This window comes from Falco cherrug, chromosome 2 (assembly GCF_023634085.1).
Source record: "Falco cherrug isolate bFalChe1 chromosome 2, bFalChe1.pri, whole genome shotgun sequence".
NCBI classification, from domain to species: domain Eukaryota; kingdom Metazoa; phylum Chordata; class Aves; order Falconiformes; family Falconidae; genus Falco; species Falco cherrug.
In genome coordinates, this window is record NC_073698.1 from 77575937 (window position 1) to 77593811 (window position 17875).

The 17875-nt window shown below is 41.0% G+C and overlaps 1 protein-coding gene across 2 annotated transcripts in view; it reads right to left on the reverse strand.

The window, feature by feature from the left end:
* KCNJ6 (potassium inwardly rectifying channel subfamily J member 6) overlaps positions 1-17875 on the reverse strand; it is a 162073-nt gene that overhangs the window by 40315 nt on the left and 103883 nt on the right. For both annotated transcript variants that reach the window (XM_055703304.1, XM_055703303.1), the window contains one exon: positions 1580-2500. In XM_055703304.1, the coding sequence (XP_055559279.1) occupies positions 1580-2477 (898 nt within the window). In that variant the 5' untranslated portion in view covers positions 2478-2500. The remainder of the gene's footprint in view (positions 1-1579; positions 2501-17875) is intronic.

The window sequence follows — 17875 nt, forward strand, 5'->3', positions numbered from 1 at the left end:
TATACTTCTACTACTTGCCAATCATCTTCACGGAAAACTTGGTGTTCAGTAAACCTGAAAATATCCACTGCTCTTTGGGATGTCAAGTTCATTTCGCTGCATTTCAGAGATTTCAAAATGGTTTTAGCTAACAAACAGCATTTTCCTCATCGTATCAGCCGAAGGTGATGCAGATGTTTGAAACCTCTGTTCCTACTGCACATATCAGAAGCTGTAAACATTTAACTTTGATTTCTCTTTAGTACCACCTACTTCCTGGAAAATCTGGAAGCCTTGCATTTACCACTTCAAATTCTCTGCCAAGTTCCTTTCAACTTTTTTTTTTCCTCCATTTTTGTCTCACACGTTTATTATATGGTGACAAATGCAGTTTTCTTCTGACACCACATAATAGATGTGTGAAAGGCACACACATGTTCTAGTAAGAGACTGCTCTTTATTTCCTGGCTCCAGTTGCAAAACATGAGTCACGGTTAGAAAGGTTGTACCTCTGTCAGAGATGTTTAATCTGCATCCTCAAACTTTCCTAGCTTTTGCTACAGTAGTGGGGAAAAAAGGCAAATCTGGTTCTATTTCTATACTCAGTGCTTCCCTCTCCCTAAGCACATCTTTTCTTCATTTTCTAATCACCATTTCCTTGTATTGATTCTGTTTACTGACTTCAGAGAGTCAGATGCTTTCATTAAGAGGGAAAAAATACCTCCACCTCCTAAAACAAGCGTACCATCACTCTGATTGCAGGAAATACAGCAGTTTTAGAGAAAGTTTCCTCCTCCTATTCTGACTTTAACGCAAAGAAGAACATTACTAGTTCATTTGCTGTGAATTCCAAGCACTATTTTCTCCACGTCAGGTGATATCTGATGTTCTGATATATAATTGTAGGTAATGACCAAATAGCCTCTCAACAAGAGTCTGGTGACATAACATGCCTTGTTTATATATACCAGCTTTAAGTGTTCTGTACACTTCTGCAGTGTGTAGGGGGCCTCAGTGAAATACAAAATCAGACAGATTTTTTGTGAACTAAAGTGGAACAAGCCCCATGTTACAAGTTAAAACAAAACCAAGCAAACAAGCAAGCAAAAAGAGAAACCTGAACATATTATCACTTCCTACTGGATCCAGACAGGCTAGGAATTTCACATGGCAGGCAGTTATTATGCAGTTACCCATGGGTGATAGGAAGCAGCAGGAACTATGGTGCTTCCATGTTAATCATACACAGAGTTTTGTATTGAATTTTGCTTTCTAAATCATTTTATCCCACAAGGTCCTAGTGGTTGAGTTGCTCCTGCAATAGAATGACAAATAACTGGGTGACATGCTGTGAAAAATTTAGAAAATGAGAAATACTATCCCATTTTCCAAACAGAGCACAAACAACACTAAATCCATTAGGCAAGATGGAACAGACAATTAAACTGGGCATGCTTTTAATTTTGAAGCTAACCAGACAACTGATGCTTTTTTCAAATGTAATGACTATTGAAGTGATTCCTTTAAAGTGAAGCAAAACCACTGATTTTCCTTTCTAAAATTAAAGCATTTACCTTATACAAAGTATAAGAAATGTTACCTGTTGCCTCCACCATTCCTTCTAGGATTACAACAATTTCTAGCTCCTCTTTGGGCAACTGGGCTTTGGAAATCTCCCAGAAAGGACTCTGCTGGTTAATTTCATGGCTGATGATCAGTGGTGAAACCAAAAAGAGACGATCATCCCCTGTGTAATAACCTACGTTGATATCTGTCTGGTTGAGTGGTATAAATTCCCCCTCCTTTGTCTGTTTGGATTTGATCAACTTGGCTCGTATTGATGCCTCTACAATGTGTGAATTCCTAAGGTCTCCTACTCGGAACATCAGACACAGCTTTCCATCCCGCATGGAAATAACTGCGTTTGTAGAGAAAACCAAGGTTTCTGCCCTCTTCTTGGGTTGGGATATTTTCACAAACATGCAGCCAACCATGAAAGCGTTGACGATAGAACCTAAAACAGACTGCACTAAAAGCAGAATAATTCCCTCAGGACACTTGTCCGTGATGACCCGGTAACCATACCCAATGGTGGTTTCTGTCTCAATTGAGAATAAAAAGGCTGAGACAAACCCATTGAGGTTGCTGACGCATGGGGTCCACGTGCTGTCCCCTATGTGATCCATATCTCCTCGCATGTAGGCAATTAGCCACCATATCATTCCAAAGAAGAGCCAGGTCACAGTGTAAACCATGACAAAAATCAACAGGTTGAACCTCCACTTGAGATCGACTAAGGTAGTGAAGATGTCAGTCAAGTAACGGTAAGTCTCTCTGACATTCCCATGGTGGACGTTGCATTTCCCATCTTTCCTAACATACCTCTGGATTTTTCTCTTGGCACATTCTTTGTTTATATTTTTTGGCAGATCCTCTCTAGCTTGTTTGGGCAACTTTGGCTGATGAATAGTGACAGGGCTCTCTATGTCCTGCTCCATTGAGTCTTCTTCCAGTACGTTAGCTGCCATGAAAAAAAAAAACAAGAAAAAGACAGGCATTATTTTTCTTATTATTTCTCTAAGTCAACACACACCTTCTTCCTGTATTATTGGCATGAAATTGATATTAATCAATAAAATTATCATTCTAGTTCTTTGATCACCTCTTATAGAACAACACAAATGTCAAATGATGCCAAGCATGCTCACTTTATTGTTAAAGAGAAATAATATGAAGGAAAACTCTTGTTTCCTATCTATCAGGTCATCCTATCTGTACCCATATTTAAATTCTGCATATCTTTCTTCCCCCTACCCTCCTTTACAGTTTAATAAATGAGATTTCTTATGCACCAATAAAGATCTTCTGGGAGATAGCGGATATAAATGAAGAAATGGGTTCACTTGGGGGTTTTAGTCAACAAGGTGAGCAGAGAAAATGAGCGATTGTTGAACATTTTTTCCCATCAATTGAATTGCTATGGAGAAAGTATTAAGTAAGCATAAGGAGTTTAAAAAAAACCATCAATTTGTAGAAAGAACCAGTCCTACCCTTGTTGAAGGAAAGGTGGGCTACAGTGTAATGTATACCAAGAGCAATTCAGGCACATTTCCGTAGAAAATCAATGTCTCACTCGTAATGAGACAGGGAATTGTGTCCTTCTCCCAGTAATGTAAAATATACAGTACTTCAGCACATGATTTCATTTTAATTCAATATGCCTGTGGCCTTTAATTCAAGTGTACCCTTTTCTGTAACAGTATGGGCCTAAACAGCATTACTCCATTAGTGTCTTACAAGAATTTAAAACCCAGAAATGAGAGTAACTGCCTCTTTTTTTTATAAAAAAATATTTTAGTTTCTCAGCCTTTTGACATAAATAGCTTCATTATGTTTATAAGCAAGAAAAAAGAGTTTACTGAGGAGGAGGGTGGTTTAATCAAATGTGTATTGCATGAAGCTGCAGACACAGTGAGGTCTGGGGTAAGTGTTGTCTTTTACTGGAAACCCTACTGCACTCTGGGGCTTGTTTCTGCAGGAATTTCAGCTCTTTAACTCCTAATTTTCTCCCTTCTGGCAAACCGTTATCATTCTGCTGCCAGACTGTGAAGGGAAAAGGCTTCTGCTGGCTCTGCCTAGGCATTTGGCTCTGAATATAGTAGCACTGATGTAATGTTGTACCGTTGGTTTATGGAGATGCTCTTCTTTAACAGTCAGGGCGCTGACCTGCATGTTGTCATTGTGCCCTGCAATGGCCATGGTTTCATAGAACAGTAGAACCATAGAATCATTTAGGTTGGAAAAGATCTTTAAGATCGTTGAGTCCAATCATCAGCCCAGGACTGCCAAGTCCATCACTAAACCAGGTCTCTAAACACTGCATCTATATGTTTCTGAAACACCTCCCGGGATGGTGACTCCGCCATCTCCCTGGGCAGCCTGTTCCAATGCTTGACCACCCTTTTAGTGAAGAATTTTTTCCTAATATCCAATCTAAATCTCCCCTGGTGGAACTTGAAGCTATTTCCTCTTGTCCTGTTGCTCGTTACTTGGGGAAAGTGACCAACACACACCTCGCTACAACTCGCTGTCAGGAGATTCCACACTCCAGATCCTCAACATCCCTCTTGAAGTGGGGGGCCCCAAACCAAACACAGTAAGAGGTGCAGCCTCACCAGTGCCAAGTACAGGGGGACATGTTTACACTAACATGCTGTGGCAACCACTGTGCAGACCCAGGTGTGGACTGCCCTGTCGTGCTCAAGCAGAGAGCTGGGAGCAAGCAGCTTGGGTTGGACAGCACTTCATTTCCCTGAGCTCTGGTTGCCTCTGAGTACCTCTTGCCTGGCTGGGAAATGGGGGCATAAACCCATCAAATCTCCTGCTTGATGCAGCTGTCCTGTCTCTGGCATCCCATGGGCTTGGGTGTCTCCACCTGGCACTGCCCTGGATGGTACAGCCAAACCCTTTTGTGTGCAGGAGCTACCAGGGATGCCTGGGCTTTTGTCCAGAGAGAGGGTTGCACAAGGGGCTGCTCTTGGTGGATCAGTATGGCTCGAAGAGCACTTTAGTCTCTCACTCTTAGAAACATGTGCTACATAGCAGATCGTCTGTGGAGTCTCACAGCATCTGTAGCTTTTTCAAGATGCGCAGACTTGTCCCTGTGGAGAAAGATCACAGACCCTTATTAAGTTTTAGGGGTCACTGAAATACCTAAGGGGAAAAAAAAAAAAAAGGTTTGTAGGCTGGTGGTCTGTCCTTCTGGTCTTCTGTACTGCCAGCTAAGCCTCTGTTCAGCCCCACAGCCTTTTCTGTGTTAAAAGAAAAGCTCAAAGGCCAACAGTAGGATGGAGACCTGATAGCAACTCTGTGTTTAAGACTGTGAGCTCCATCCTGTGTCACCTTTTCAGTTTGCTGCTGTGTCTAAAGAGCATTATTCAGGCTGATGGTAACAGCAACACTGGAAGTCATGTCACAAGGCAGTCAGTTCTGAAGGAACTTACCCTGGTTAGTGACAGTGTGCCTGTTTGCATTACTGCTAATGCTGTATAATGTATGACAAAATAAACACAATAAAAAGGCATTGCAGGAACCTCGTGAGGCAGACTTAAGCCAAAGCCAGAAAATTTGAAGTTAAGGCTTCACACTTCATGCTTAACTCTCCATTGTGCCTAAGGAAATTTCAGTCCACAGGAGCTATCACATCACTGCAGTAATAGACCCCTCAAATACTTTTGAATAGCCTGTGAAGGCTCTGGCTTTTGAGGCTTTAGTGGTCTGTATGTTAGAGTAGTAATGCTGGTTTAATGTGTATCTTTAAGGCATTCTGAATATTTTGCTTTCCCCTCCCAGTTAGGGCCTGGCATGAACACAGAGACAGGGTGCAGGTGTCCCCTGTTGCCTTTGAGAATATACCTTACTTCTGACCTTGCTATTAAAGGCAACCATGTCCTAGACATCCCTGCCTGAGCATCTCTTACCAGAAATGGCAGAGTGAGTAAAAAACCATAGCAGGACTGGGAGGGGACACAGGCGCTGATTTTTATTACTGGCATTAGGAGAAGTCTGAAGGGACAACCCCATCGAGGGATGCCTACCAGTCATATGCTGTACCCCTCTAGCCTGCTTTGCATACAGCGTTTATTTCCTACGGAAGTACTTGCTAGCCATGAAGCACCTTTTATTCATACAACAAATTTTACTGATGCTTTCAAAATGCTTTCTGTTGATTAAGCCCTTGTGCATCATAACCAGCTTTTCCTGCCTTTCCTAGTACATGAGCTGACCCACAAAGAGAGGTTGAAGGGCCACATTTTCTCAAGTGGCCATAAGTTCTGTAGCAGGAGCAAGAAGCCACTGTGTTCACCAGCATACGATGGTGGGCTGTCACTGTCACTGTAAGTGGACTTCAGAGACCTGCCCCTTCCAACGTGGGAAGATTTTTCTTCACTTTGAGAGGTTACACCAGAGCTGACTCCCATCTGGATATGTAAGAAAGGAAGCTTTGGACAACGAAACCCATTGACTGCATTTAACTGAAGTCTCTCTCAGTGCAGCATCTCACTAATACTCTTGTAGACATTTTAATCTCCCTGGGGGCATCCGGCCATTTTGTAAACTCTTCAGGTTCTTCCCAGTGCTGTCATTTCTCAACTCTCAGGCAGTCTCTGAGAGGGAAAATTAAGGTCAAGTTTTCAGCCTTTTTCTTATTGCAAAATGTCCTTTTACTCTTTCCCTCACCCAAATTCTTCTACTGTGAAACCCAATGAATACCTGTATGGGGAGGTTTCTAGATCAGAATCACAGCCTGTCACCCTTTCCTGGTCTGAGTTCTCACACCAGAGTGAACCCTGGGAGAAGCAGTTCATGAAATATGTGATCCAAGGATTGTGCATCTGAGTGTTTCCATGGAAATGCTTGATGAATAAGTTTTAAACACATGGTAGGATCCCTGTTCAGCACTAAGGCTGAGGAAAAGCCACATATTGTCAGCCCCTTTTCCACAAAACACTTTGGCTAATTATATTTTTACTCTATATCAACCCAATTAGCCTATGCTGTTTATTTCGTTTAATTTTCCTTTTGGTTATATAATGGCTGTCATGGTTCCAGGAACAGGGGAGTGAATAGCAGCTATCTCACTTGAGAGCTATTTTTACTCTCTCCGCTTTTCTTCGTGACAAAAATATACACATATTATTAATCTGCACGGCACCCCCCAAAAAAAAACACCCAACAAACAACAACAAACAACAAAACCTAACAAAACTGAATGCTTTCCCCTCTCCCAGTAAACATTATGTTTGTTTGAACACAATGGCCAGGTAACAATACTGTGCCAGTTTAGGCCAATTTAGATTATTCTGTTCTACGTATTTGTTTCAGTGAGTCTTTTAGGCAAATGCATACAAGAGGGATGAGATTTCAGTGGCTTGTTCTGTCAGCAAATGACAAGGATTTCTCCTAAACAAGTCCCAGAATAGTTCTCATGTGTTTCATCATAGCAGTATGTACTGGCTATGGCTGTATTAGTAAACTAAATCTGCCCAGGCCTGTTCTTTAGCTTGGTGGCTAAACGGAGTGGTACAGCCCACACTTTTGTTATTGAACTCCTGCTGTTTTCAAAGCAGGGTAGTCTCATACAATCTGCTTATTAGGAATAGTCTGTGTCCCATGCTAACACCTGAAATGTGGCCAGGAATTGTGTGTACTCAGTTCTGCACTGGTCAAAACACCATGCCAGGGGCTTTTCCAGGAATTTTATGATACAAGGAGTTGGGTGCCAGTGCTTGGGAGCGTTTTATTTTCTAGTAAAGATGCAACCAGTGTTGTTGCCCTGGTCTTGTCTATTCCAGAACAGCATTGGAAAGGTACAATCCAGTGTTTCCAAGCACACCTTTTTATTTGGAGTCTATGGAATAACATGAATGCAGAGTCAACAACAAACTATGAGCTGTACAGGAGATGTTCTCACCACATTTGTCGCTGTAAATGTAACATATTACTATAGTCCCTAAGGAATCATTTTATAATTAGCAATGTGATTTTTTTTTTACATTGGTACTGCTTCAGAGATCTTATTATGGTACTATACAAATACAAAGAAAAAGGAGGTATGTAAAAGGTGTACTTGTCTAGTTTAAATACTTGTAGCCTATTTTGACTGTATAAAATATTAGTGTTGTAGGATGACCTGCAAAATAATTAGGAGTTTCAACAGAGAATATTACAAATTATAACTGACCTTTTAGTAACACAAGCTGATATAGAGTTCAGTGAAGGTTTAACTGTAATTTAGCGGACTAATCTGATCTCTTTTAACATAGTTGTGAATGATTTGTATGCAAATTCATTGAAGATTTGTGAATTTAAAAAAAAATCATTTATAATCTACAAGTTGTTCTCATGGGCTTTATTGCACATATACAAATATTAAGCAGACATAATTTTGACTGTGATTTCTGTCTGCATCCCTACTTTCCTGACAGGATGAGGACAACTTTGAAGTTATGCAGTTGTTTGCATTTGTAAGGTCCAAGCTTGCCTTTTTTGCACAGTCTTCGGTATTCACCTCTCATTTGCTGTGATCACAAGTCTCCCTGACACTGAACTCATCTGTGGAATATTTGGCAGTACCAGGTGGCTATTTCTGGTCCCTGCTGCCTCTGCAAGGTTGTTAGGCTTTGACATCAGGGGAAGAAGGTGTAGCACTGCACAGCAGAAGACATTTTCCACAGTGTTCAACACTCTGCTTTAAGTCTGTGTCTTTGTTTCTTCTCTTGCTTGTGATGGAAGAAGTCAGGTAGAGGAAGCAGACTGGAAGCTTTTGAAATGCTTTGCCTGATCTTGGGCTGGTTTTAGTTACTGTTTCTGAGCTTTGTAAAATCTTATGTCTGATGAGCACTGAGGGCACAGGACCAGATATTCTCAGAATAGAGGAGGATTTGCATGTTTGATGAACTCAGCCTGTATTGATCTCAGTGAGACCAGGTAATCTGTACTGCGAGACGCTGTGTATTTCCACTAGATATGAGGAGAAAGGGTCTTGTTTACAGAAAAAAAATGGAGCCTTTTATGATCAGCTAACAATTGTGAGCAGTCATTATCACAAAATGCAGATTTTCTTCTGAAAAAGAAAGGAATTAGGATCTGATCCTGCATTGTTGAAATCAATGCAAGATTGTCTATTCACTCAGCTGGGAACATTGTCTAGTCCTCATTTTGAAATGTAGAAATGTTCAATAAACACTGACTTGGCAAATTTCTTCAAGAACAAAATTACTTATTTGCACCCATAGAATCATAAATACAATTTCAGAGAGAGCATGTGTATGACTTAAATTTATTTCAGCAGCAGTTTTCACTAGAAAAGAAATGTAAACTGAAGTATATGCATGATTAGAAAAGAGGCTGTTAAGGATGATACCTTGTTTTTTCACACTACCTGCCTCATCGTTGCCTTCTAATCCAACTTGATAAAAATGGTGTTCTACTATTTTCATTTCCTTTAAGCCTTTACAGCTGCAAAAAACCAGCCTGAGTAATGCTTTGCCTCTATGCAGTACAAACATTTCCATTTATTTCTCATTCTTGGGCTTTTTATTATGGAGGGTGGAAAATGAAGCTGATACGTGAATTTAAAAAAACACGACTCTTTTTTGCTAGTCATTTGACCTTGCAGTTTTTGTCTTGGATTCTAACCAATTTTGTTACAGAATTTACCACTAAAGGCCTCAGAATGCTGCTTTTACATCTGCTTTGCTAAATGTAGCTTCGTTTGAAGCACAGGGAGGCCAAACAGCCTCGGCTCTGTTACATATATGGGCAGTGTAAAAAGGCTACACATTCTGAACCTGCAAAGATGTGTGGAGGCAGTTGATTATGAGCTTCTTCTGCCTTTCATTAGGCTGGGGATCCCGAATGGGATTACGAAACTTGTTTACTACCTGAAGTCTGAGTCTGAGTGCTTGGAGTCAGTGATAATTCAGACCCATCTCTAGTTCAAATGCTCGGCATTGAAAATAGATTCTTGGAATATGGAAAGTTTGCTGCTACATATCTCTGCTCCTTTCTGATTAGTCTAGTTATACATGATTTTTACCAGGCTTTTCCCTTCCAGAAAAGCTTGAGCTAGAGGTTGTTCAGAGCAGGTAAGGGTTCTCCTGATAGCCTGTGAATCTACACAAATTAACCTATTGTTTTTGATGTCATCATATATGCTGGCCATTGACCCTTACGTATGTGGTGACTGGGACCAATGTCCAGAGGGTTTCTGGGGGCCCAGTTCAGTCCAGTCTAGATGTTACTCTTTTGAGCAGACTCAGTGCATTTGTGGGCTACTGCTGATATTGTGTATGTGCTCTGGCTTGTGCCATGTTCTTATTCATCATATTCCCCTGGATGGTACAAGTTATGTCTGTCACAAGCTATATGTTGAATTAACAACTCCTTATCCTTTACAGCAGATGGTCTATCACCCTTATCTAGTCCTTATTACTTCTTCACACTCAACCTCCCCACTTTTGTTCCCTTGCTCTCATCAGAAAGGCAAAAGCAAAGATGTTTTCACCTTAAGCAAGTAATGAATAGGAAGGTCTGAGAATGACAGGCCCATAGAGCTACAAAAGGGAGATGAATAGGTGCCCCATGCAATTTCAGAGAATGTTGAACAATGGGGCCAAAGCTCAATGTGATGGAGGGAGCGGTGGTTACTCTGAAAATCATGGCCTACCATGACTAGACAATGGAGGACTACAAGAAAGGCAGCATGAGGATTCCTGGTCATGATAACTGTGCAAGGCTGGCATTAAACTCAGAGAATCTTGCATGCAATTGCTTATAGCAACATACAAAGAAGTCAGAGAGGTAGTTACCTCTTTTGGAAAAAATCAGATGTCAGTCTGCTTTGCTATAGTGTTCTTGTCCTATCCACAACCAATGCAGAAAGCAGCCTTCTCAGAAGCAGTGTTTCTTCTGAAGTAGTGAGGAAGATAGAAAGGATGCACTTTTTGCACTTGGGAAATGCATACTATTGTCACTGCTGCTGCAAGCAGTGGAGCAAGGTCAGTGGCACAGACAGCACAGGTGTCCAACCCTGAGTCATGCCACCTGGCAACATCAGACCTTGGCTCATGTCTAGTACTTCCATGTGGCAAAACTTCTGACAACTGCTGTAGTAGGGATAATAGGGATCATTAATGAGTCACAGTGCTGACAGGTCTTAGTAGCTGCAAATACTGGCCGCATGCTTTCTTTCTGATGCCTCTGTCTCGGATGTATGTCTCCCTGAGCTGCTGTTATGTGTCATTGTCTGATGTGCCCCCTGAGAGATTTCTTTTTGCAGTTACTCAGCTCCAGCTATTTCTGCCAGTTACTATCATGTACTAATGCCAAAATTTTTACTTGTCCGTTGCATTATTACTTCAGAGATTTACTAAGAACTCAGCTTTTCATCTGTGTAGGGTGTACCAGGAAAAGGAGAAAGCGTGAAGGCAGTATACTGACCTGACTGTTATCAGTTTTAAACTTTGTTTACATGCTTTGACTACTAGAAATAAAAAATAAATACGTTTAAAACCTGCTTAACATCACAGAATATTTTGGGTCAGAAGGGACCTGTAAAGGTCTGTTGACCAAACCCCTGCTGAACATGGGACCAATTTTAGAGTTGGATTGTGTTGCTCAGGGCCAAGGATGGGACTTTCCACAGCATCTCTGGGCCCTGTCCCAGCGCTATACCTCGCACATTAGGGAATTTTTTGGTTTTTTTGTATCTTATTGGAATTTCCCTCACTGCAGCTTGTGCCCATTGCTCCTTGTTTTTCCCTGTGCACTTCTGAGAAGAGTATGGCTTAGTCTTCTCTGCAGCTTCTCTTTTGCATCTGAGCTGTTGATTTTCAGGGGAAGTTGTGTGAGGGCTGGTTGAATCCTGGTTTCTCCACATATTTTCCTTACTGCTTACATGGAGAAAGAGTGTTTTCAAGTTTTATGAGAAGAGACTGGGAGAAGAAGCTCCTTCTTCTTAAGATTTTTTCCCATTAAAATTTTCCCAACTGAAAACTCTAGGAACAAAAATTAGCTGATAATTCTTACTCATTTAATTCTGTACCTGTAATGTCACTGATATCTGAGGAGTGCTCCTGGTGGTTTCTGGAATCTGAAGTGTAAATAAGAGCTTGGTTGGCCTGTCCAAGACTGGTTATCTGTACTTCATGTTGGCAAGCTACACATCTTGGCTGTGGCCCATGCCAACTACTGCTCTGAGACAATACATGGGAATAGTTTGGGAGACAGTATGTGCCAGGGACTGCTCCCATTAGACAGCATGGATGAGATTGCATCAAGTTTGGTTTCTTTCACTGTCATCTGCCAACACTGTCCCAGCAGATTTTGTTCCCTCAGACACCTCCACAGGCTCTCATGCCACCTCTGCATCAAGCAACATACAACCTTGGTCTGCAACACAGGCTTTATGTTATTTCAGATGTTTTGAACTGGAAAGAAGATCACTGTTAATATATTAATTATGCCTTGAAACCAAGAGACATAAAGTCCACACAAGACTCAGGGCCAAGTGCTCTGCAGTGTGGTATGGACATCCTGTATCACTTGCTCTCAAGGTTGCAGAACAACTCGTGGCCTGGTTTTATTTAGTGTTGTAGGTGTAGTCACATTGGTGGTGGGCCCGATGTGTATTCCTGTATGTGAAAAGTTTAGAAATCAAAGCAGGCAGCTGTTGCCCTTGTCGAAGTCTATCTTCCCAGTCATGTCACTAGAGAGGAGAGAAATAGACTTGCACAAGAGGAGCTGATACCACCAATTTTACCACTTTCATTTGGCAGGAGAAGACAGCCCTTCTCTCTCCTTGCTGTTTTCTATCCCAACTCTATTCTTGTCCTTTTTTTCCTCCACTTCCTGAAGTAAGAGTGGCTTTACTTGAATCTTTGTGCTTGAGATAGCCAAATACAGTTTTTGCCTGTATTGCTGAACAACCTTGAGATGGCTTTGTGCCTGAATATTCACAGAGCTATTTGGGCAGGTGTTGGAACCATCTTGACTGCTGCACAGACGTACTCTGACCTCTTGCTTTGCTTTGACCAATGAACTATCATAAATATAAGGCACAGGAAGAATGGAGAATATTTTTGTCAGAAAGGAAGGGCTTGATTCAATCAGTATGCTGTACCAGCTGACTGAAGCCAATGACTTTTGCAGTGAAGTAAGTCTGCAGACCAAGCACAAGAACTTCTAGTACTTTCCTACAGAAATGAGCAGAAGCTGCTATGTATTGATACAGATCTTGGACCTGATAAGCAGCTTAGGGTTAGGGGATCCCAGATGGCTTTGAGAGTGTTTACTTTTTCTCTGCAAAACATCACCTACACTAAGTAAATTTTCCCTAAGTCAAGATGATCATTCACTCGGGCAAGCACCTAGAACTGGCACTCTGGGTAGTGTATGTGCGTGCTACGATGCAAAACAGTGTACACACACACCACTGACTGCTACTTTGCAGCTGATTTTGCCCACCATCAGCTTCCTAGTGAAGCAAGGTTTTGGGAGAGCAATTTGAGTGCCATTGGTAAAGATGAGGTGTTTAAGCTCGAAACAGTTGTCACTTGCTATATCTGCTTTTTCAAAAAATACGGACTACAGAGAATGGAATGCCTTTGAAATACAGAGACAAGATTCTTCCTACCCCCTAGTTCTCAAAAGAAGAATGAAAAAGTGTCACAAACTTCTGTCCTTAAGTTATATTTTTCTTTACCCTTCAGTTTATAACCAGCTGCACCCCAAACAGGCTGCCCCCAGGTCACAGACATTGCCTACACATCTTGGTTTTCCTTCTGCTGTTACTGTTGCATGAGGTTACAGAAGGGGCTGGAAAGACTGGGAAAACTGAAACAGCAAATAACTTTTTTTTGGTATTTTTAATGTGGTAACGGAGATTTCTTTCTTGATAACTTCTTTGCAGTCAAAGGAGGATTTTGGTGGCTTTTGCTTCTACTGACATATTTCAGAAGAGCAAGGTTCTCCTCCCTTACAAAAATCAGGCAGGATTTTAATTCATCTTTTTTGCACACTTGAGAAGAAAAATTACTAAATTTTTTTCTCATAGATGCTGGAGAAACAACATATCTGATTGCTGCTGTGTTGTGTGGTGGTGACCTGGTGGATGTCCGCAGTTTTCTGTCAGGTGAGGTGAGTGACGTTCACTTGGCCTAACATACAAAACTCTTGCATCCAAACAGTGCCTCACAAATAACATTGCCGCAGGGACCAGGCAGTTACCCCTCTTACAATTCCTTAGCTTAGCTGAGCAGCTGCCATGTTCTTTCCATCCCCCTCCTATTTCTTAATGCAGCTGATACCGGGATTCTGGCTGCTTTCTTTAATCTAAATAATTAGGCCATCACTAGCTTCATCCTCTTTCCCTGCCAAAGGAAGTCACAGTGAAATACAGAGACCTAGTTTCTTGCTACTGACTTCCCATTTCTACTTTGTGCAGTTTGTAGACTGCAGAGGAAAAATAACTGAGAGATAAGGCTGGAAGTGACATTTAAAAAGATATTTAGAAAAAGACATTTTTTAAAAAAACTCCATAATTTCAGCTGGGTCAATTTTTTGTTTCTCAGGTTGTGCTATTTTGATAACCTGGAAACTGTAAGTGCAGAATAGTACCTGAGCCGTGTTTCCTAAGGAAATGAGCCTCATCCATCACTCTGTCTGGCCTCCCCCCAATCACTTTTGAAACTTTGGCTGGTATTTAGGCTTTTAGATTTCTTTCAGATCTTCAGTTAGATTCTGAAAGTTAGGCATAGCAGCATTTAACAGTCTGTGGAGGTCTCAGAAATACTAAATTCCTACCAGTATCATGACAGCAGCCTGAGTTAACCACACTGTCAGATGCCAAGGAGTCTATATAAGAGGGAGTTACAAGAAATGTTTCTTTTTCATGAGCACTGCTGCTCTCAAAGCTACAGTCAAAAATTTTTGAAGTAGCTTTTCCATTCAATGTCTCTGTGAACTATCTTCAAAAATAGTTGCGTGGAGCTTGAAGGGTTCTGTGCTTTTATTTTCAGGCAATGAGAGTGCAGCTGCAGGCTGGATCTGCCTGATGCTCATATTCTATAGAAGGACCTCCACATTCAACAACAGGTCTGCTTAGGTCAGTCTGTGGCTTTGTCTACAAAGCAAATCGAATGCACGAAAGTAAAATGGACTCAACTCATGGTTTTGGTTTTTTAATATTTTTTTTAGTAGAATCAGAGAAAAAGATAGACATATGTTAGGTTTCAATTCAGATTTTTTCTTACCTTTGTTTGATTTGAATGAAAACCCATATACCCTTTCTGCAATGAGCATCAGCTCTACAGGATTTTATACCCATCTACACATGAATCTTTTAAAAGATATATTTACACAAGTACAAGTACAATATCAGACCCAACATGACTGAACGTGTAAGTCAAAACCACAAAATTGTTTCCATGTCAACAAATAGTAACTTTTTGGTCTTGAAATAAACAATTCAATGGTGTCTAAATGACAATTTACTGTGTTATTTCACTTAAGTTATGTAATAAAGCAAATAGGCCTATAAACTTTTCTGAAAAAAAGAATCAAAGGAGTTGCTGTGAAATTGCTATAATTGCTATAATTGCTATTATCCTTTTTTATAGGGAAATGTGTAGCAAAAAAAGAATTGTAAGCACTGAAACATTTTGTAAATTGGATACAATTCAACCAACAGAATTTTCCAATATATTTTATGAGAGAAAAGACATTTAATTTCAGACTTCCAAAAATGTGGCATTTTGCCTGTGAAGTACTGAAGTGTATGAGCTTTTAGCAAATTTCAGAATTTGAATTTTCACTCCTTTTTCATAGTAAAATTTTACCTAGCTTTAGGAAACAAAGTTGTTCAAAAGGATGAAATAATATATTGGAAGGATTATGTGAAAGACTTTGTAATGCCTATTTTGAGTGAGGTAGGAGGTTTCTGTTTGTTTTTCTCACTTTTTATAAAACTATGTAAAAGTCTTTTCGATTTACTCTTGCTTTGTCTTATAGTTTTTTTCTAGTCTGCCTGAAAATAACCCATCATTCTCCAGGATTGTGCCAAGCATGAATCACTAGATCAGTTTCCTCTCTAAAAATAAGGTACTTTGAGAGGTAACTGGAACCTTTCTGAAAGAGTAGAAATACTTAACGGCATCAGGCTCTCATGTTCTCCCAGCTGGCTAGATTGCAACGTCAAGGTTCTGCAAATCTGTTAAAAAGTCTTGATGCCATTTGATTCTGGGTGGCTGCATGTAGAACCTAATACAAAAATAAAATACTAGCGTGGATTTAAATTTTCTTTCTACCGTATCTATGGATCTTACCAGAACAGGCTGAACCGGTATTATGTTTTTTAAATAATGATGTTTTAGATGGTACATTAGCCTTCAGCTAGCAAAGCCCATCTATCTTTATTGGAGCTAGCAAAGCTCGGCATGAAATAATTCAAAGCTTTCATAGCCTTTAGATGTCTTGAGAGAAAAGAGTAGTTCTGTTTTTCACACATGTCCTGATTTGTATAGGGAGAAGATCTACTTCTGAAATGTATGAGCTATTTTTCAGGGATTTTCTCATAGACATCAGAAATACAGATTTCTCTTGTTAAAGCTAGTATGTGAAACAATAAACAAGCTGAAATAAAATGAGAATTACATGTCTTTTTGAGTCAGATACATGTAGTCAGACTCAAAGAGAGTTGATAAAGGAGTTGACCTTTTAAAGAGAAAACCGCTCCTGTGCAGTAAACAAAAGTATTGAGCCCACAGAGGAGAAATTTTGATAAATGGACTGGTAACAAGAACACACTTCTTGTTCATCCAAAAGCAAAACTAAATGGAAAACTGAGATGGTAAAAATAGAGCTTGGCTGCTTCAGAGCGGCTTTCCGTGCATGAAATGAGTGGAACATTTGCAAACAAATCAGCTTGTGTATTGGTAGGTTTCTTTTTTTCTTCCATTTAAAACTAGCTGAAAGCCCATTTGTGAGGCTGAGGCCAGTGGCAGAAGGGTAATGCTTTGCGGGGAATGATGCAGGATTTCAGCTGCTTGCCTTGGTGCCTGAGTCCCCCAGCAGCTCAAGCACCATGGGAGCCCACCTGGCTGTTCTAAAGGATGTGACTAGTGGATTTGTAGATGCCCAGGGTTTCTTAATAGGGACAGCAGTTGCAAGAGACGGCTTCCGGATCACAGAATGTGAAATGGCAGAAATGCACATGGATTCATTTTTAATGAAATGACAAAAGCTTTACAGGGCCTTCCCTAGAGGTCTGATTGTGCTCTTCTGGTATGTGTGTTGATGTGGGAGCACCAGAGGACATGGGTGTGTGTGAAAAAAATGAGGATTCTGGGATGTCAGAGATGTGGCGGAACAGTAGGCAGGCAGAGTGAAATATTTGAGCACTGGCATGGGTATGTTTGAGCAGGCAGAAACAGAAAGCACAGGCAGGCAGCTGGTGAGAAAGGAGGTAGGAAGCACTACAGTAATGGAGCTAGGGGACCAGATTTGTATTTGAGAGGGTGATGGGAAAGAGTTTGCAGTAATCTGACTTGTCTAGCTTTGTGCATAGGATGAGATTCATTTGTGGTGTTACAGAGAGTATCTTTGTCTTACTCCTTTCAAATCTGGTGGCAAAACAGCTCCTTTATGCTTGAGCTATAGCTTCCTTCTCCGTGTCCAGGACAAATGATGATGGGATAAATTATGACAGGACAAATTAAAACAGGTGACAATTCCTTTCAGTGACTTGCCCAGTCTTACTCAACTCCTTCACTCTCATCTGGGTTCACAGCTGGTGCTGGATGCCTCCGGACTTGAATGTACCAGCTATGAGGGTAGAGTACCTGCACAGCTCCCCTAGCATCCCATGGATGGTCAAGACGAATCTTTGTATTCCTTATTTCCCACCTGACATCTGAAGCCCAAGGGCTGCTTGGCTTCCAAACAGTAAAAAATAAGATGATAGTTGTAGAGGAATTATAGAGGAATGAAGGCAGGTTAATTAACATTGATAATATAGAGCTGTGGGCTGGGTTCAGGGGCAGTGGGTTGGCTGACGTGGGTAAGGTGCAGCTGTGGCTGGTTCCTACTAAGTAGTTAAATAGCTCTGAGGGATATAGAAGAAGAGCCCTGGATGAAGAGAGACCCAGAAGAAGTAGAGGGAGGAGAGAGCTCCTTGGATGTAGGAGAGACAAGAAGTAGGCCCTGGGAGAAGCAGAGAGAGGAAGGGGACCTGGATGAGGAGAGGCTGGCTGGAAGAGGAGCCCAAAGAAAGAAGAGTCTGGATGCATCAGAGGCAAGAAGCAGGGTGGACTGGCCTGAAGATAAGAAACAGCAC